Genomic DNA, 22,341 nt, shown 5'->3' with positions numbered 1-22,341 from the left:
CTGCAAACACGCTGGTATGACTTCATTTCCTGGACAGGCGCACGCCGGAGTATGCCGGGTAACATTCCGAATACCCGCCAGTAGTGTAAAAAAACTCTTGAGCGCCTCCGACTTGCACCAACATACGCCAATAGGCTGGTAAGCAATAAACGGCTGGAGTTTAACGACAACGGCAACTATCGGATCTTTGTTGCCATTTTATATTCAGTCTGTTCCACTTGTGTTTTGCAAGCAACAGGCAGAAGCGAACAAGTCAACCGATAGAGTGTGAATGAAGTTGGCGCACTGTTTTGAATATATGAAGTTAACATTTCAGCAAAATGTATTTGGTAGAGTTTTTCTCTCCAAAGAGTTCAGTCTTAAATGTCCAGATGCCAGCGACCAAAATCAATAACTAAAATAAAATTAGATTAGCAGAAGTAAAAGAACTTGCAAATTGTAAAAACGTGAAAACATGTATACTAGGTTTCATGTATTGTCAGCAGTTTTAAAGTTATGCCAAACATCCTTGCAAACATGTATGTACCAAGTTCCATGTGAATATCTTGAATGGTTCTCGATTTATGTCTACGACAATGCAGACGATGACAATGTTACCAAGGCTATGATAGATCAAAACCAGACGAGCAACAAAGTACCAATAACTGTATCATGATAGTGGAATCATTTATTGCTTTAAATCAAACAACTAAATCGAGTCTAAAATCACATGGAGCAACTTAAGCCTTGAAGATTGCGCACTCTCCATGTCATGTATATGTTAGTCACTATGTTTCACGTGACCATGCCTTAGTTACCTTGCAGGAACAACATGATAACAAATTATTTATAAGTATTAAAATCATTAGCATTCCGTACAATTCCAAACGAAAGTAATAACATATAGAGTACTGTATATTAATTACATCGGTGTTAACGATTTAACGAAACACTTTCATCAATAATTGATATCATAAAATAAAGATTTGCGGCAGCTTTAAATATATAAAACATATATGTAACAAATTCATTCCCCCACATTTAAATCCACTCCCGACTCACAGACTCAAATCAAGGATAATAAATGCATTCCACCCGACCCCTTCTCATGTCAAATGTTTGATGATCACCACCCATTTACTGCACCCAAAATCTACTATCTGGGACACATGGCGTGTCGACCGCCGTCCACAGGGACGGTTGCCCCGGTGATGAAGGACGCGGCATCAGAGGCGAGGAAGGCGATCACGGACGCCACTTCCTCCGGCTGCCCTGGCCGACCCAGCGCGTGCGTCTCTTTCGAACGTTCAAGGAACTGAAATAAAAGAACCAAAATCGTCATAAAATTATCAAGACCAGGTTTTTTAAATTAGAGAAAACATTAAAGAATGGTATTGGACGTATTCTATTTTGCGACAAAACAATTTCAATGCTGAATATTCTCCAAATCTCCCAGCGCTACGCATGAAAGAAAAATCACAGTGAAACAATGGGTTTTAAAGTACCGAAACTCATAATTTAAAACATCAATGTTTATGTCTTCTTAAGATTTATCTTAAGCAATGATAATAATACCATATCTCCTTTCATACATGTTCAAGTTTTTAAAGACCTTTGCAAATTTTACGAAACACAAATTTTACGGAATTCACCTCAGAAATTGCATTCAGACGCAGAAACTCTTCAATAATATGATAAGTTTTCATACGCCAAAAAGTTCAACACTATTCCAACAACGTTAACAGCAATGTGTTGTGGCTCTTTCGTAATTGCTTCTAGGAAAGATACTTGTAGCTAGGAAGAGGACTTGTCACTACTTCTTGAATATCTGTTTTATTTGCAAACATATCAAAAAGAAGCCAGACGGGATGGTCGCTTATATAGGCAGGAATATTCTGACATAAAAACATATCAAAATAACAAAACTGATAGGCTGTTTCTCCGTAAATGTGCAAAATCCCTTAACACACCAAAACATGTTGCAAAAGATTGTACGAAAAACTAAACTAGTGCGCTAAAGAGCGAACGCTAAGGCTCATCTGTCCATTCTAGTCAATAACGGGCTATCATTATGGCTAAGTTGGTTTTTCTAGAGCTTCAAACTATCAAAGGGCATAACTTTACATTTATTCAAGCTAAAATTATCGGCATTGGCAAGGTTAAGTTTTTGCACAACGGCGCCGACGCTGACAACACTAAGACATTGACAATTACTCGTTTACAGTATTCTTTTTTTTTCTTTTTCAATTGTCAATTTAATTCCGTATCAGAAGAAATGGTGGATGGGGGTCTGGTGTTTTCTATTATACGTAAGAAAGTAAATACTCGGTTTATTTCACGCCAATATGTTCGGATATGTAAATCCTGTCAATTGTTAACTGATAATATAGTTTTAGTTTATTTCCAAATACATCTAGACAAAAATGCCCATGCGTATACATAATATGATTACGAAACATGTTTCTAAACATAGTCAAGGTCCAATACATTCATATAAGCAACTGATCAACATTATAAATATATCAAATCATGCGACCAAATGATATATCATCAATAAACTTACATTTAAGCGTGAAGTAATTAATGTTAACAAATAAAATTACCCGTAATACAATAAATATCTTTCTCTTAGTTCCATTGCCTTATACACATAAATGGCAAGGTTTCTGTTTACAGTTACATTTTGCGATTTAAATAATTTAATAAATTTAGGTATATTCGGTGCAGTATAATAATATGTTTTTAGGTATTGCTTTCTTAGTTCTTTATACAGTTGACATTCAAGAATAAAATGAAATTCGTCTTCAAGTAAATTACATGCAAGACATTTTCTATCACAGTGTGGTATTGCTACTGGTTTGTGCCATCTACCGGTTTCTATTTCTAATTTATGTGCAGATACTCTTATTCTCGTTAAAGCAGACCTATATTTTACTATATTAACATTTGACAAATAAGATTGAAGTTTAAAATCTGCAAACAATATGTATGATCTAGCTCTAGTAGAATTATTTAACTCGGATATCCACGTTTGTATAAATATATCAGTTATTCGTTGTTTGACTGTAGACATAAATAAGTTAACATCTCCAACACCTTGGTACATCCAAACATGATTAAAGCCTAAGGTTTGGAGTAAATGCCTCACCAAAAAAGCCCATGATTTAAAATTTGGAGTATCATATAAATCACAATACATTTGATCATACACTATCCTAACGTATCTAATAGTCTCCATTTGGATAATTTTCATCCAATATCGTATTACACTTGTACAACGTTTAGCTAACAATGTTGTTCTACCAAGTTCCCCATATACAAAATTGTTTTGAGTCTGTGTTCTAACACATAATAAATCCTTACAAAAACTCAGGTGTACTCTTTCTAATTGTATACTATTTTGTAGTCCCCATACTTCCGAACCATAGCTTAATATTGGAAAAATGAGTTTATCAAACAGGTCTAATCTGTGCTTAATTGACAGAGTAGGATATTTAGTTAAACAACTTTTTAGTTTAAAAATCGCTTTAAGAGCCTGTCCTGATAAAGTATCAAACGTGGTAGAAAATGACCCTCCAGGTGTAAAAACAATACCCAGATAAGTAAATTTATTCACTATTTCCAACTCCTGACCATTATATAAAAATCTTAAATTTCTTCTCAGTCTTCCTCCTTTTTTAAAAATCAAAACTTTTGTTTTCACAGAATTTACACTTAACTTCCATCTATCACAATAAGCTTCTAATAATACTAACCCTTTCTGTAGTCCTACCTCTGACTCGGAAAAAATAACAATATCATCAGCATACAATAACAAGAACAACTTAAGAACACCCATATCAACGCCACTAAAATCATTTGTAATCAAGTATTCTTCAATATCATTTAAATACATGGAAAATAAGAAAGGAGATAACGATTCCCCTTGACGTACACCAAGAAAACTATCAAAATCCTCACTGATAACATTATCACACTTAACACGTGATTTAACACTTGTATACATAGATCTTACTATATCTAACATTTTGCCTCTTATTCCAAGCTTTATAAGTTTAAACCACATGATGTCTCTCACAACATAATCAAATGCTTTAGTAAAGTCAATAAACGCTGTATATATTTTTTTGTTATTGCTCCACAATCGTGAAATAATACCGTGTAGGACAAATATATTATCAACTGTGCCCATATTCTTTCTGAATCCAGCTTGTGCTTCTATGTATACATGGTATTTTTCAGCCCACTCATTTAATCTCTCATTTAAAACTTTTGTAAACAATTTTCCAAAGGTACTTAACAATGTTATCCCTCTATAATTACTAGTATTGTTGACATCACCCTTTTTGTGAAGGGGTATAATATATCCCTCAGACCACTTTTCTGGGAAATAACTCATATCAAACAATTTATTGAATAAATTACATATAACATTTGTAAATTGTTCATTCATTGAACCATATTTGAAAAATTCATTCAGAAAATAATCAGGTCCAGCAGCCTTTCCATTATTTAGTTTTCTACATGCTTTTTTTATTTCATCTACTTGTATTGGAACATTCAATTCATTAAACATAACATCTATTTCACCATTCAAGTACCTTTCATTGAAATATAAAATGTCTTCATCTGGTTGAAAATATTGTGAATCTGGATCATTTATTGACTTAAAGTAATCTAAAAATTCATCTGATGTCAATGAACGTGGTTTCTTTACCACAGAGCCCTTAAGCAATCTCCAATACATCTTTGCATTTTTGAGTCTAGCTGTTTCTAACATTTTGGTTTTATTTTATCATATAAAAATTTCTTTTTCCTGATAGTATTTTTATAGTCCCTTCTAGCATGTACCATATCAATTCTTGTTTGGTCACATGGATAGTTTCTGTATACATTTAAACATCTATAATACTGTTGTTTATATCTATAACATTCATCGTCAAAATATTCACTATCTTTATTATCTTTAAAATCCAGCTTATTGTATCTGTTTGGGATATTCTTTTTAAACAATGGTTTACAAACACCATCCACTACATTTGAAAATTGTTGTAAATTTTCATCTAAATCTGCCTGACAAGTTGACATGTTTATATTATTACATAATCTATCTAATTCCTCAACAGTTTCTTCACATAGCAATGCTTCAATAAATAAATCTTTCTTATCATTATTCCATCTATACATAAAGGGAATTGTAAATGAGTCAGTATCATTATCAATATTTTCAGCACATTGTATAGTTTGGTGTAACCTAAAGTTAACAACACAGTGATCAGATATAATATTAGGTTCCATAACCTCAAAAGATGAAATGTTTTTAATAAAACTGTTTTTACATAAAACATAATCAACTACACTACAGCCCTGACTATTAACACATGTAAATTTACCCACAGCATTATCTTTTCCACGTCTACCATTAACAATCCGCAAACCAGTAGATTTACAAAATTCCAACAAATGTTTACCATATTCATTTACAATTTTATCATAACTTTTCCTGGGTATGCATTCATCAGGAATATAATCATCGGGTAAAATGTCATACAAATGTTTAGATTCATTTTCTACATAGTTTGGCCTCTCCCCTACACGTGCATTAAAATCTCCACATAATAGATACTCACATTCCTCACCATAAATATTTTGTAAATAAAGCATATCATTCATTAATAAGTTGAAAATATTTTGCTCTAAATACATCTCTCTACTACTCCCTTGTGGTACATTATACAACAAACACAGTAAAATGTCACTTTCTAAATTAAATAAAGCTCCGTTTAATTTCAGCCAGATTGAACAGTTATCTGTACTTTTCACTAATTCTACATGCCTTGACAGTCTGTCATGTATATAAACTATAATTCCACCACTGTCACGTTTTGCACCTTTACTTTTATTTTGTCTATTTAACATATACGGAACGAAATTCTTAACATTATATTTAGAATAATCATTCAGCCAAGTTTCTGTAAATAACAATATATCATTTTTATTAAACAACTGCTTTATTTCCGACAAGTCTAACTTGTTGTAACTTTTTCCTACGAGTCCTTGCACATTTAATAAACAAAAATTAACCCCATTAATGACCCCATCGCTGTCCTACTTCTTTCGCTGTTCTTGGTTTTCATTGGTCGTTCGTGCCCCGCTGTTCTGTCTACTTGTTCCACCACCCGTCGTTCCCTGGGATCCCAGCGAAGAGCCTCGTTCCCGTTCTTCACCTGAAGCAGAATTTCCCACTGGTCTATTTTTAGCCGCTGTCACACTCTGTTTACCTTTACCTCGGACATTGCCTAACACCACGTGTTGTACATTTGTGTTTGCTCCCTTCTGAATGGATTGTTTTTGTGCTTTCTTGGTGTCTTTTTTTAACGGAGTAGTGAACTTATTAGTAGCCTGTGTTGCTTTATCATCCAAAGCAAGTTCCTGGTCGGGAACTACAGGTAGGTCATTGTTTTCGTTTTGGTTTTTACCTGTACTAATTTGATCACGTGACCCAATGTTTACATTTTGCTGACGTTCAGCATGTACAATGTTATCAAATACCTCGCGTTCCTCGTCCCCGTTTGCCCCTTCCTGCTCCGAATCTGTATTTCTTTCATCTATTACTGTCTCCGTCGAGTACGCCCTGTTATCCTTACTTTCTGCTGTGAATAACGAATCATAATCATTGCCAATTTCCTTTATTCTGTCCGTACTAAGTATTCTTAACCAGTCAGGGAACATGTCACGCACAACTTTATCATCAACAAAAAGTTTTGCAGGGTATCTAAGTTGGACCTTTCTCCTCCCATCTCTAGCCTCCCTTGCTTCATCCGATCTGTACAATTCTGACCTGGCCTTCGAAATTTCTCTAGGGTACTGCCTGTCTATCCCAAAGGGCGTTCCTTTCAGTTTGTAGACTTTCGCCATAACTATTTCTGTGTCTACATAGTCTCTGAATCTCACCACCACGGGTCTTTTCGGGTCCCTTCTGTGCGTGTTCGCCCCTGTCCGCATTCCTATACCCATCCTGTGTGCTCGCTCTATGTACATGTCATCCATGTCGATTTCTAGCTCATTTTCCATGAAATTACGCACCAGATGTTTACAGTCACCACGGAGCCTTTCTGTCAACCCATACACCACTAAGTTATTCCTCATACTTCGTGCTTCCGCGTCAATTGATTTGTATGCCAATACCTTTGAACTCCAGATCTGTGTTTTACAAAGTTCCTCCATACGTTTTATTCGCAAATCCAGCTCCCGGTAACTTTTGTTTACTATTTGCATGTCGGCACTGCAAGCTGCCTGTTTGGCTTCAATACCACTTATTTTGTCATAATTCCGGTTAATTTGTTCATAAATACACACCAGCTTGTCATCCAATGTCATACTAACAAATGCATCTACAGATCCACTACTTTTCTTCTTCCTTTTTCTGTTTACCTTTTCAAACCCCCCGCGTCCGCCATCTTGCCTTTGTTCATACCTGTTCTCGGTAGATACACTGTAATCAAAAACCAATTCCTCGTCACCCTCTTCCTCACTGTATTCCAAAACCCCTCGATCCTCCTCAGAAATACATTTACTAGTCATTTTTTACGAAAATGCACTGAAATCCTCTCGTTATTTATTGGAAAATATGAAATTGTATCACTGAAAAAAAACTACGTATATGACCATTGACCTTGACCTTGACCATTGTGGTCTCGAGACTTATAAGGCGATTATGACAATGACTTGTTCTGACCAATATGCTCACGTGTTTGCTATCAGTACAGAAAATGATAATGGCTGCTTAGTTAATTATCACATTACGATCGCTGTACTTAAAATGTTGCGCAAAACTTAATGGACTTGTTTGCTGTTGTTGTTGTCTGTAAATTATGTAAATCTGTTTGATATAGTCTGGTTTAACATCTTTGTTCTGTTTGAAACTCCCACAGTGCTTAGAATGATATTTGTGTCGTCAGTGCATTAATTGTATGATAATATACTATCTCGGTTTGTTAAACATGTTGAATGATATGATATGTATTCATCAATGTGTATTTACTGCCTATAATGTTGTTTATAATTGTATATAAGTTTGGCTCTTCAGTTTTGGAGGAATTAAAGAATCTATCTATCTTTCTATCTAAGGCCGATAAGACAGAATTGCAAATATAGTTTGAAAGTTCAAAGATGTATCATATGAGAGTGGAGTTATTTACAACATTTAAACCGCTGAATCCACACACCGGACCAGAACAAATGTAATCTTTCTGGTAAACAAAAACGTTTCTTGATTAGACATCATTGATAATATTCCTTTGGGCAGAAGAAATCACAATGTTGTCTTCGCGCAGACATCGTTAGTTTCTCTAGATTGTTGTTCCCGACATGCTATATATCACGGCTGAATACGAAGAAAGCCAATCACATATAAATTTAGAGGGGAATGGCTGTTTTAAGGTCAGGGCACCGATACAATGAGATATCTTCGTCGTAAACCGTTCGCTGCTTAAGAGTGCTCGGGTTCAACCGTAAAGTTACGGACAGAATCTATGCGATAAATGTCTTTATGATAGTTTTATTGAAACGCAGAACAGAACAGAACAGATATTTTATTAAGACTTATACAAAGTACATCATCTTCTTAACCATAAATGAATAATAAATAAACAAACACATGGTATAACATAGGTTATACATTCTACGTATATTCAAATCAGGTGGGGATGAACAAAACTATTAAAGTTATAAATCAATATTTAAAGTTGATCTTCTAATACTCAGAGCTTGTTTGACAAATAAGGATAGTTTTATAAGTTCTTGTTTATTTCTTATGTTTAACAGTTTAATGAACTCAGCTTACGCCAAACACGGAGTTACGCCTGCAGAGTTACGCCTGGAGAGTTACGATCTTAAGCCTTACGATCTGTATTGAAGCAGCCCAGATGTACAATCCAAACACAAATTTATAATATATCGTCTATGGTTTTCCCAGTTCTGTTTTAAGATATTATGTCGAGGGGTTTTCAGCATTGTTTTAAACAAGTGTTCCTATTGTCTGTAAAAGACATATGTGGTTTACGAGATATCCTTGCATTGCTTTTATAAATTGTGTTGATTTTTCCCGAAAAAGTCTGCTGTACTTCGAGCAGCAATAACATGACTTAATGAGTAACTTAAAGCGATTCTCTTTCAACACGAGAAAGTGTTTATTGTTATTTATCTCAGTCTGCTTATAATACATACCGGTATGATTTTGACATTTAAACGAACATCTTACCATACATTAAAGGTAACCGTATCAGAAAATAGAACATCGTCACCGGGAGGTAAAAAACCCACTGGATATTTGGAAATTCTTGAATATTTGAGGAATTCAAACTATCATATCATAATTGTGTGAACTCATTACCTTCGTGTATGCTTCCTCGTCCAGTCCTCCTCTCTTCTGCAGCTCTGTGATTGTTACACCGGGGCTAAAAAAAACATACGAAAAATATTATGTAACACTTTAAAAGTCGCCGCAATTGATATGATACTTTGTATGTTGCATATCCCACTTGTTTTTGCCACCATCGATTAATCGACTCTTTTATAGCCGTATTTAGTGACAATAATGAATACAGTGTATTACAACAGCAATCTCTGTTTAGTGAGACATGAAATGGTAAGTTGGTAGATGTAGCACTGTTAACAAACAATAGAATCACAAAACAATGTTAAAGAATAACAAATGATCGTAGAATATAGAACTACATTGTGGACGTAGTCACATTAAATGGCACCAAATAGCTATGTCAATATAGAACTACATTGTGGATGTAGTCACATTAAATGACACCAAATAGCTATGTCAATATAGAGCTACATTGTGGACGTAGTCACATTACATGACACCAAATAGCTATGTCAATATAGAACTACATTGTGGACGTAGTCACATTACATGACACCAAATAGCTATGTCAATATAGAACTACATTGTGGACGTAGTCATATTAAATGGCACCAAATAGCTATGTCAATATAGAACTACATTGTGGACGTAGTCATATTAAATGGCACCAAATAGTTATGTCAATATAGAACTACATTGTGGACGTAGTCACATTACATGACACCAAATAGCTATGTCAATATAGAACTACATTGTGGACGTAGTCACATTACATGACACCAAATAGCTATGTCAATATAGAACTACATTGTGGACGTAGTCACATTACATGACACCAAATAGCTATGTCAATATAGAGCTACATTGTGGACGTAGTCACATTACATGACACCAAATAGCTATGTCAATATAGAGCTACATTGTGGACGTAGTCACATTACATGACACCAAATAGCTATGTCAATATAGAACTACATTGTGGACGTAGTCACATTAAATGACACCAAATAGCTATGTCAATATAGAACTACATTATGGACGTAGTCACATTAAATGACACCAAATAGCTATGTCAATATAGAACTACATTGTGGACGTAGTCACATTACATGACACCAAATAGCTATGTCAATATAGAACTACATTGTGGACGTAGTCACATTACATGACACCAAATAGCTATGTCAATATAGAACTACATTGTGGACGTAGTCACATTACATGACACCAAATAGCTATGTCAATATAGAACTACATTGTGGACGTAGTCACATTACATGACACCAAATAGCTATGTCAATATAGAACTACATTGTGGACGTAGTCACATTACATGGCACCAAATAGCTATGTCAATATAGAACTACATTGTGGACGTAGTCACATTACATGACACCAAATAGCTATGTCAATATAGAACTACATTGTGGACGTAGTCACATTAAATGACACCAAATAGCTATGTCAATATAGAACTACATTGTGGACGTAGTCACATTACATGACACCAAATAGCTATGTCAATATAGAACTACATTGTGGACGTAGTCACATTACATGACACCAAATAGCTATGTCAATATAGAACTACATTGTGGACGTAGTCACATTACATGACACCAAATAGCTATGTCAATATAGAACTACATTATGGACGTAGTCACATTACATGACACCAAATAGCTATGTCAATATAGAACTACATTGTGGACGTAGTCACATTACATGACACCAAATAGCTATGTCAATATAGAACTACATTGTGGACGTAGTCACATTAAATGACACCAAATAGCTATGTCAATATAGAACTACATTGTGGACGTAGTCACATTAAATGACACCAAATAGCTATGTCAATATAGAACTACATTGTGGACGTAGTCACATTACATGACACCAAATAGCTATGTCAATATAGAACTACATTGTGGACGTAGTCACATTACATGACACCAAATAGCTATGTCAATATAGAACTACATTGTGGACGTAGTCACATTACATGACACCAAATAGCTATGTCAATATAGAACTACATTGTGGACGTAGTCACATTACATGACACCAAATAGCTATGTCAATATAGAACTACATTATGGACCTAGTCACATTACATGGCACCAAATGTGAATGGAATAAAGAGCTACGCTGTGGACGAAGTCACATTAACACCTTTTTGAAATGGAATGGAGACCAATATTGCGGACGTAGTCACATTAAATGACACCAAATGGCCATGGAATAAAGAACTATATTGTAGACGTAGTTAAACTTACTTTACACAATTCACTCTCACTTGTTTCGGGGCGAGTTCTGAAAATAATACAGTAAAAAAAGTTTTAATACAGATTAAAGTATCTTTATCAGTACATGTTGGGGTTACAGCCTGAAAAGGTCTGAACAAAAGGGTATAGTTGAATGTACTTCCAAATAACACATATTAAGATGTAAATTTTGCATTTTAAAGATGTAACATGTAAGAGCACTTACTAATCACACAAATTTAACAACAATGACAACAATTCGTGTCTTTGGTACTATCTTTACAGTTTTCTTACAAATAAGACAAAGATGAATAAATAGCTGTTTACTGGGGTATAGATAATCATACTGACCTAACGCTACACATCTTGTAAACTGTTTACTGGAGTATTGATAATCATACTGACCTAACGCCACACATCTTGTAAACTGTTTACTTGAGTATTGATAATCATACTGACCTAACGCCACACATCTTGTAAAGTGTTTACTGGGGTATTGATAATTATACTGACCTAACGCCACACATCTTGTAAACTTTTTACTTGAGTATTGATAATCATACTGACCTAACGCTACATATCTTGTAAACTGTTTACTGTAGTATTGATAACCATACTGACCTAACGCTACACATCGTGTAGGCTGTTTTAAATACTGGAGTATTGATAATCATACTGACCTAACGCCGCACATCTTGTTAACTGTTTACTGGAGTATTAATAACCATGCTGACCTAACGCCTCACATCTTATCAGCTGTTTACTGGATTACTGATAATCATACTGATCTAACGCCACACATCTTGTAAGCTGTTTACTGGAGTATTGATAATCATTCTGACCTAACGCCACACATCTTGTAAACTGTTTGCTGTAGTATTGATAATCATACTGACCTAACGCTACATATCTTGTAAACTGTTTACTGTAGTATTGATAACCATACTGACCTAACGCTACACATCTTGTAAACTGTGTACTGGAGTATTGATAATCATACTGACCTAACGCTACGCATCTTGTAAACTGTGTACTGGAGTATTGATAATCATACTGACATAACGCCACACATCTTGTAAACTGTGTACTGGAGTATTGATAATCATACTGACCTAACGCTACACATCTTGTAAACTGTTTACTGTCCAGAGTATTGATAACCATACTGACCTAACGCTACACATCTTGTAAACTGTGTACTGGAGTATTGATAATCATACTGACCTAACGCCGCACATCTTGTAAACTGTGTACTGGAGTATTGATAATCATACTGACCTAACGCCACACATCTTGTACACTGTGTACTGGAGTATTGATAATCATACTGACCTAACGCTACACATCTTGTAAACTGTTTACTGGAGTATTGATAACCATACTGACCTAACGCTACACATCTTGTAAACTGTTTACTGGAGTATTGATAACCATACTGACCTAACGCTACACATCTTGTAAACTGTTTACTGGAGTATTGATAATCATACTGACCTAACGCTACACATCTTGTAAACTGTTTACTGGAGTATTGATAACCATACTGACCTAACGCTACACATCTTGTAAACTGTTTACTGGAGTATTGATAATCATACTGACCTAACGCTACACATCTTGTAAACTGTTAACTGGAGTATTGATAATCATACTGACTTAACGCTACACATCTTGTAAACTGTTTACTGGAGTATTCTACACATCTTGTAAACTGTTTACTGGAGTATTGATAATCATACTGACTTAACGCTACACATCTTGTTAGCTGTGTACTGGAGTATTGATAATCATACTGACCTTACGCTACACATCTTTTAAACTGTGTACTTGAGTATTGATAATCATACTGACCTAACGCTTCACATCTTATAAACTGTGTACTGGAGTATTGATAATCATACTGACCTAACGCTACACATCTTGTAAATTGTGTACTGGAGTATTGATAATCATACTGACCTAACGCTACACATCTTGTAAACTGTGTACTGGAGTATTGATAATCATACTGACCTAACGCTACACATCTTGTAAACTGTTTACTGGAGTATTGATAACCATACTGACCTAACGCTACACATCTTGTAAACTGTTTACTGGAGTATTGATAATCATACTGACCTAACGCTACACATCTTGTAAACTGTTTACTGGAGTATTGATAATCATACTGACCTAACGCTACACATCTTGTAAACTGTGTACTGGAGTATTGATAATCATACTGACCTAACGCTACACATCTTGTAAACTGTGTACTGGAGTATTGATAACCATACTGACCTAACGCTAAACATCTTGTAAGCTGTGTACTGGAGTATTGATAATCATACTGACCTAACGCTACACATCTTTTAAACTGTGTACTGGAGTATTGATAATCATACTGACCTAACGCTACACATCTTGTAAGCTGTGTACTGGAGTATTGATAATCATACTGACCTAACGCTACACATCTTGTAAACTGTGAACTGGAGTATTGATAACCATACTGACCTAACGCTACACATCTTGTAAACTGTTAACTGGAGTATTCATAACCATACTGACCTAACGCTACACATCTTGTAAGCTGTTTACTGTAGTATTTATAACCATACTGACCTAACGCTACACATCTTATAAACTGTTTACTGGAGTATTGATAATCATACTGACCTAACGCTACATATCTTGTAAACTGTTTACTGGGGTATTGATAACCATAATGACCTAAAGCTACACATCTTGTAAACTGTTTACTGGGGTATTGATAATTATACTGACCTAACGCTACACATCTTGTAAACTGTTTACTTGAGTATTGATAATCATACTGACCTAACGCTACATATCTTGTAAACTGTTTACTGTAGTAATGATAACCATACTGACCTAACGCTACACATCTTGTAAGCTGTTTTAAATACTGGAGTATTGATAATCATACTGACCTAACGCCGCACATCTTGTTAACTGTTTACTGGAGTATTGATAACCATGCTGACCTAACGCCTCACATCTTGTAAGCTGTTTACTGGAGTATTGATAATCATTCTGACCTAACGCTACACATCTTGTAAACTGTTTACTGTAGTATTGATAATCATACTGACCTAACGCTACATATCTTGTAAACTGTTTACTGGAGTATTTATAACCATACTGACCTAACGCTACACATCTTGTAAACTGTGTACTGGAGTATTTATAACCATACTGACCTAACGCTACACATCTTGTAAACTGTGTACTGGAGTATTTATAACCATACTGACCTAACGCTACACATCTTGTAAACTGTGTACTGGAGTATTTATAACCATACTGACCTAACGCTACACATCTTGTAAACTGTGTACTGGAGTATTTATAACCATACTAACCTAACGCTACACATCTTGTAAACTGGTCAACGGCACTTTTTGACATGCAGTATGCAAGCACATTTGGAAACTGAAAAGAAAACAGTGTGATACCCTTTCAAATATGTATCTGAACAATAACCTGAGCACACTTTCTTTCGCAAAAACCTTTAACTTCAATATCTTCAATACGACTTAACTTCATTTAATAATATATAATAAAATATATTCAGCTGACGGAAGTGTTTTGGCATACAAAATTACAATTATTTGTCATCGAAAAAAATGTTGTGTTGCAAGCCAAATAAAAATCAACTTATCGTCGTTTCTTTGTCATTTGTTGATGCATTTGTTTATTGTGGTGATGCTCATTGGGACATCAACAATTCAAAACACAATATTCTGGATCTAATTGCCAAACAACTAATCTATAAAATGCCAACTACGTTTTTATTTGTTCTTCTTCATTCCATCTGAAAGTTTGGCCAAGTCCTTCTGAATATTGCAATGAACTTGCATGTCATATCAAGAAGGCAAGCGGATTCTCTATTTATAATTCTCAATTTAAACACAGTAACATTCAAGTGTAGTCTTTTCCAACATTTACGCGGTAATGGTGTTCTACTATTCATTTGCATGTTTATCTTTTGACATATCCTTAAGACATATTGCAGCCTTACTGTTCATATGTAATATATTGATATGAACATAAAATAATTCACAACATTTTGAGATTTTTCTTATTTATGGTTATCTTACTTCACGATTTACTGCTCACATATTGCTAAGTCAAAAGTCTTCTTCAACAATGTCACGCATTTGAAAGAAATCATTCATCATAGTAACGTTAAATCGATATTGATAGGCATCTACCAAACAAAAACCTAGTTGTTACATAAGAAACTTTCCGAAACGTGTATATAAAATATGTCGCTCAATTCATAGAGCTGAATTGATCTAACTTAGAGACATTTTAGATCAGGGAAATACAAATTTCGGTAGCATTATTCCAAGCCTGCTTGATACTCTCTCGCTATTTTTAGAAAATCTTATCAGAAATCTGGGAAAAACGAATATTATTAAAACAAATGTCAAGTGTGTGCGGTCACATCAAAACTCATTAGGCCACCATTAACTTCAACAGGATTCTGTAACAACTAAGGAAGAAAATCATCAGTCGACAATCATCAACAGCGTCTTCCTCCTAATTCTGCGACAGCCGCGAGTAATTCCGGACAAAATACTTCGTAATATCTCATTACGTTCACAGCGGATCATCAAGAAAATTTGAAACCACTTCATGCCAAATTAAGACCCTCCAGGTCCAAAATAACAGCTCCTTAAAGTCCCCGAGATTTTTCAATACGCATGATTTCCGAACAATTTTTCTCGCTGTAATTAATTGCGAAGCGGAAATAGCATAGTTGGAAAACAAATAGGAACGTCCAATCTATTTACACTATTTACGTTCCGGTGAACGCCCGCCAGACTAATTTGTCTTATTTACTTCCGTTTAAATCGTGGGGTATTGTCGCAAGCCGAGCATAAAGCCATATGTTCTAGTTGTGTATTTTTTCTGGAGAAATATGAAATGTCACGACAAGTTTGCGTGCATAACTTTAATTATTGCATTATTTTACAATAACTTCAAATGTTTATCAATCATAGAAACATTTTAACAAGATAGTAATTACTTATTGTTCTATACGAGCACGTACCCATATAGGTTCTTTCTTACATTGAATTTCTATACAAATAAAGCTACCGGAGCATTATAAAAGGAGCACTCATAATTGAAGTAATGGCTTAAAACTGAAATTAGCACACAGGGTGTGTTTTGCGTGAACTATAATACAAGGACGTGGAAGGGGGCCGTGGCCCTTAAAGGATTAGAAGTTGCGACCCAGCAGCTATGGCTAATCGTAGCGTTCTTCCCAAACAACTGTAAGTTTCACGCAACAATAACATCAATGCATCCGAGGGTGAGAGTGGTCTAATGATATAGGTGTCCGCTTCACACCCAGGATGCTGTGGGTTCGATCCCTACCAGGGTCAACTTCTCACGGCCTCTCCAAAAGGACACCCGTACTGGATTCTACCAAGGAAACGGACTCGACCGTGACCCTATCAGCTGTCAGCTTTCACACACGAAATTAGTATAAGGGTACAACTAAATTGTTTCTCTTACGGAACGCATCCCGTTGACGCTGGAGACGTTGACTATATTACCCTTTGATTTGACAAGGTGTGGCACCGCCAGCATTGTTAGGTGATAGATTGACCTGCAGAACAGTTTCAAACACAAACATAACAGTATTGTAAAGGAGAAATGGCATAGGAGATTGTTGTACAATGTGGTAGTTAAGTGGTCACGAGATACTTAGTTATCACAATGAGTTACCGTTATGATAAACAATGACAAACTTCTCCTTTGTAATGCAAGTTTTCAAAATAAATATGCAATGCAAAGTTATGTTTGTTTTACGATTCTGCAATTACATGGTCCTGAATAAGAATTGATGTAATTGTGTTAAGACAGTTACCACTATCTGTTGTAACATGGTAAACATATAAGCTACCCACTCAAGCGCTTCGATATTAATTATGACATATTTATTGTTCAATATGTTTTCATAAAATAAATAATAGTAAACTTGCACCAAACATATACTTATTGATATATAGTGCCCCTACCTGACATTGATGTTGAACATGCTATCATACTGTGCCAAGGATGTATTTTCAATGCTTCCCAACTCTATTATTCCAGCGCAATTGACCTGAATATGAAGTAGTGTAAACCAAGTTCATATATCTTGAATAAACATCGATAAAACTGAAAGAAGAATATATTTTCAGCTAACTGACACAACCATCAACGCATACAAATCCTAACAAAATCATGGTGCAAATCAATTATGTCATTTTACTAGAGTTCCTTCGCGTTGGTCGTTGTCATCTTGATTTGTCGTGCGGAGCGCTGCAGAACGTACGCCAATGATTTAGTGTTGTTTTACTTTAAATTTAACTTTTAAAAATCAATTCGTGTTGTTGTTTCATTTGTTTTCAATAAAATGAAAATTGCACATACAAATACGCTGACAGAACTGATTAATACTTAAGAAACAAAATCGGGCGAAATTGTACTACCTGTTGATGGGAAGCCAACACATTTGAGTTGAAAAAGGCCATAACAAATGAAAACCTACAATAACCAAATATGAGTCCGAGTAAAATCTTAAAAACGACGTCCTTACCAGTATATGTAGGCCTCCAAAATGTTTCACCGTCTCGTTAAGAACTCGCTTTGTGTCTTCTTCATTCACGAGGTCCCCGGGGATGATAAATGGCTAAAAATATTGATAAATAGTTAAAGTCTTCTACAACATTTGGAATGTGCAGTTTTAAGACTTATTCATAATAATATCAACAAATACTGAATGCCTGACCCAAACAGCTCTATAATATGATATAAACAGACTACAACAGCTAAAATAGTATAGCAAACTTCCTATCATCGCTTTAGGAAATCCATCCAGTTTTATAGCATGAATGCTATCAACGTATAAGATTAATATACGGTGCATAAGCATTGTCCATAAAGATGTTCAGTTTCTTAATATGTTCTCACCAGTTCATGCGTAATTTGTTTTTGCGTATATCATATTATCTCTTGGAGTATTTATTAAGCATGGTGGACTGGTCTTATCTTTAAATTGTATAGTGTTATATATGTGTTTTGTCTTTTAAAAGATTGACTTAGGTAAAAAATATATTCCGTTTCGCCTAGTTTTATGATCAAACTACTCCTCTAAATGTAATATTTTTTCACCGACTATATGTTAATCACTATGTTCTAAAAGAAGAAACTGATTAGAAAATAAACATGATTCTTATTGCGTATATTTCATTAGAAGAAAGTAAAACACCGTTAGAAAATTGGCTTTGACCTAACGACATGTGACAAGTATCTGTGTTTGTCGATGTTCTGAGTCACATCCAATCACGACATCACACATACTGTAGACTTTACTGGAATTATCTTTTTCCTCGTAATATGGTTTATGGCGTTGACATTCGGATTTTTCCACATAAAAATGTGAATGTCTGTTTGTGCTATATAATACTGCAAAGAGATTACCCCAGCGACGTAACATACCCGTGTTTAGTGTTCATGCTCATGCCTGCGCCAATCGGATCACCGGACAGATTCACATTTAATCATTTAGAAAAGCTCTGACAATAAAACATCCATAAAGCAAATTACAAAAGCGGCGAATTTTAATTTTATAGTCAAAATAACTTTTAGTCATTAATTGATTTTATTAAGTGAGTTAATTAGAAGTTTGTGCGTGCGCACTTGCTATAAGAAAGGCATTCGCACGGCGTTTCGCACTAAACACTAATGAAGTTAATTTAATTTAATTTAATTAAATTTAATTTTGGTCTTCGTAAACGATCAGTCGTTGCCTCGCTGCGCACGGTCTGCCGACTTGATATTTTAAACAATTAAAATAAACACATAATTAATTGCACAAAAACGATGGCCCCAAAAAAGAAACACACACGACAAACACATAAACCAGATAGTTTAAGCATCAAACCTTGTGTAAAAGGCACGTTTTAACTTCTTGTCAAATATTCACATGTATCAATGTAATGTAGGGGAGGTTACTTAATAAGCACGCGTATTCCGATGTAGCAGGCGTTGTCTGTATAAAATCTCTCCTTATGAACCATCAATAAAACAAATAGCATGGCTTATTTTTCATTTTATGTCAAAGGGAAGCCAGGTAAAAACCAAACTCAAAATGTATTGAAATATAGGTCTATTGGCTGTATGACGACACGACAAAAAATTATACTCGTTTCCTATATATTATACATGAAGCTTCTTACGTAACTGAAACAGTGCTATGAAAAAGTAAGTCGATCACATACCTTGTTACACTTACTGCCGACCACCTGGAGGTTGTCCTTGTTCCTTCCGGTGATGGCGACAGACGCCCCTAGTCGTGAGAACAGCTGGGCTGTGGCCGCTCCGATACCGGAACTAGCCCCTTAAACAATACTATATAACATGTATAAGGTGGATTGACACTTTAATTTTTAATCATAATGATTATGAAAAAAACACATGTTGTAGAAAATTTATAATATATAATTAATAATAGTTTAATTCACTATTATATATTATCTCAAGGCAGCAATGTCAAGTTAGTACCGATCATTTTGACATCGTCCCGCTATTCAAGGGAAAACACTCCAACTAGAAAGTCACTATTCCATAATTGATTGAATGTTACTTTAGGTAAAAGTGCTTTAAGAAATGGACACATTCGCCTTTCGTATTTCTTATTCAGAAAAAAAAACAATACCTTAACGCATAGGCATTCAACGTTAACATCTTCGAGTCCAATACAAATAAGTTTATATAGTTTAATCAAATGTCATCGACTGACAATAAGCCAATTAAAGAATAAGACATGGTAAATAGTTTGATACTTTGTCATGTTATATAAACAACTGTATCCTTATGTAGAAATGTCATATAAACTATCGCATAGGTCTTAAATAGCTGCTTTATCTATAAAGTGTTAAATCTTACCTGTAACTAGAGCAACCTTTCCGGCCAAATTTCCAATGGAGGCCGCCATCTTGTCAATATCTAGAGGGACGTTCTCAAAGTTCATTATGACCTAAAACAATATAGTTATAATGACGAGTATGTTCGGATAGGCTTCATCTGAAACAGCTTACTGCATAGTACCTATGTATAGTAGGCCTATATGAAATAGAGTGTATATTTTTATAATGATGTTTATATACTGGCTTAACAATAGATGTCAATTACAAACTTTGTAAAACGAATATTCATACTTGCAATCCGTAAATAACATAGAAAGTAAACAATACCTGTCCTGAACTTTTATTACTTAGATAAAGTTAACAAGTCAACAAACTAAGCTCGTGTAGATATTTAAACAGAATATTTCAAATCGTTATCAGTAAAGATGATAATGCAGGCGAACTACAACTATATAGCGCTGAATTAAAACATGGTTGTATCTTAATAATTCATGTGTATTTAGTTTTGCTCAACACTTTAAGACTAAAGACTGAAAAATGTACCGCATCGATATCATAGTTACTTTTGTATATTAACCGAATAGTATACAATTACTGTAATGGACTTAGTACGTGTATACGCTCATAAGGTTATATTTAAACTGCATTAGGTATTACATGATACCTTTTAAAGCCTTTGTCGTTCCCTTTTTGTCAGTGTTAGACCCCATTTATATGCACCAGAAAGGCAAAACGGTTAATGTAGCTGCTTGATCTACTTGGCCCTACGTTAGGATTCACTGAGCACTAGCACCCCCTCAAATCGTCCAAGTTAACTTTTTATTTCAATATAGGAGAAAAAATACGCCGAAAATCCCCCCCCCCTCCCCCACCTGCCAACGTTTTAAACCAAATAAATTTCGGTTCTAAGGGAGGGGCGCAAGTCAAAAGGTAACGTCCCATAAGTTACACTCCCTCAGGCTAACGTCAAATCCTGGATCCGCCCCTGCTGAGTGACGCTAAATCTTGTCATGCATAAAATAGTCAATGCGTCCCAATCTGATATATATTTTAAGAAAACTTTTCGATACAACATAAAAAAGTATCATTTTCAATAGTTTACATGTTGCAACTATTTTTAGATCGGACGCGCATATAGCGCCGAAAGGCTATGTTTGTATATGTAAATTATGATTTTAACAAATTTGTTCTTTGAAGATAAACTCACTCGAAATGAGATTAACACTAAGGCTGTATTTTTCAAATCAATTACGGGTCGTAAAATGTCACTTTTTTCTGTTCAAATACTTGAAATCAAACATCTGCCGGTGTTATAAACCGTTCAAGCTTTGATATATCGGTAACTTCAAGTATTTTAAGGTTCCGTTTTAAATTATGTGAACTTTAAAGGTATACTTTTTAGATCTTTGTTTTGCTGATAATAAAATAGTTCAAATAAAAAAATACATATTGAGATTCTATATAAAGACATTATGATAGTTGGAACAGTATACTCATAGTTTTTATGTCGATTTTAAGAAGACAAACGGTTTTTATCGAAATCAACTAAGATAATGTATCGGATCATCTCTGTTGTCTGTGAAAATGGTTTTAAAGACCAGAAGATGCGAGGTTCAATATTGAGCAAGTTTAATACATACATCCGTTGCAATATGGGTAAATGTAATAACAAGATTCTCAATAACGGATTTTCAAACTAAACGTATTTGTATTTTTTTCGGAAATTGGAATGTTTAGTGTATCAATATTCAAGACTTCCAAATCAACAATGTTGTGTGGC

The 22,341-nt window shown here is 34.8% G+C and overlaps 2 protein-coding genes across 2 annotated transcripts in view; one reads left to right on the top strand and one right to left on the bottom strand.

The window, feature by feature from the left end:
- Window positions 1–649: 649 nt before the first annotated feature.
- LOC128238960 (3-oxoacyl-[acyl-carrier-protein] reductase FabG-like) lies at window positions 650–20,671 on the bottom strand. Its single transcript, XM_052955318.1, has 9 exons — window positions 20,581–20,671; window positions 19,914–20,032; window positions 18,230–18,322; window positions 17,667–17,752; window positions 17,161–17,254; window positions 14,994–15,063; window positions 11,638–11,674; window positions 9,374–9,437; window positions 650–1,294 (listed from the first exon to the last, which is right to left on the bottom strand). The coding sequence occupies exons 1-9, from the start codon at window positions 20,663–20,665 to the stop codon at window positions 1,136–1,138; spliced, it is 807 nt and encodes a 268-aa protein (XP_052811278.1). The 5' UTR covers window positions 20,666–20,671; the 3' UTR covers window positions 650–1,135.
- LOC128238959 (uncharacterized) overlaps window positions 6,360–22,341 on the top strand; it is a 40,186-nt gene continuing 24,204 nt past the window's right edge. The window contains exon 1 of the mRNA XM_052955314.1: window positions 6,360–6,428. The gene's annotated coding sequence lies outside the window, so the exon portion shown is untranslated. The remainder of the gene's footprint in view (window positions 6,429–22,341) is intronic.

This window comes from Mya arenaria, chromosome 6 (assembly GCF_026914265.1).
Source record: "Mya arenaria isolate MELC-2E11 chromosome 6, ASM2691426v1".
NCBI lineage: Eukaryota > Metazoa > Mollusca > Bivalvia > Myida > Myidae > Mya > Mya arenaria.
Note: the sequence above shows the minus strand (reverse complement) of the source record. Positions and strands in the feature narration are given on the sequence as shown.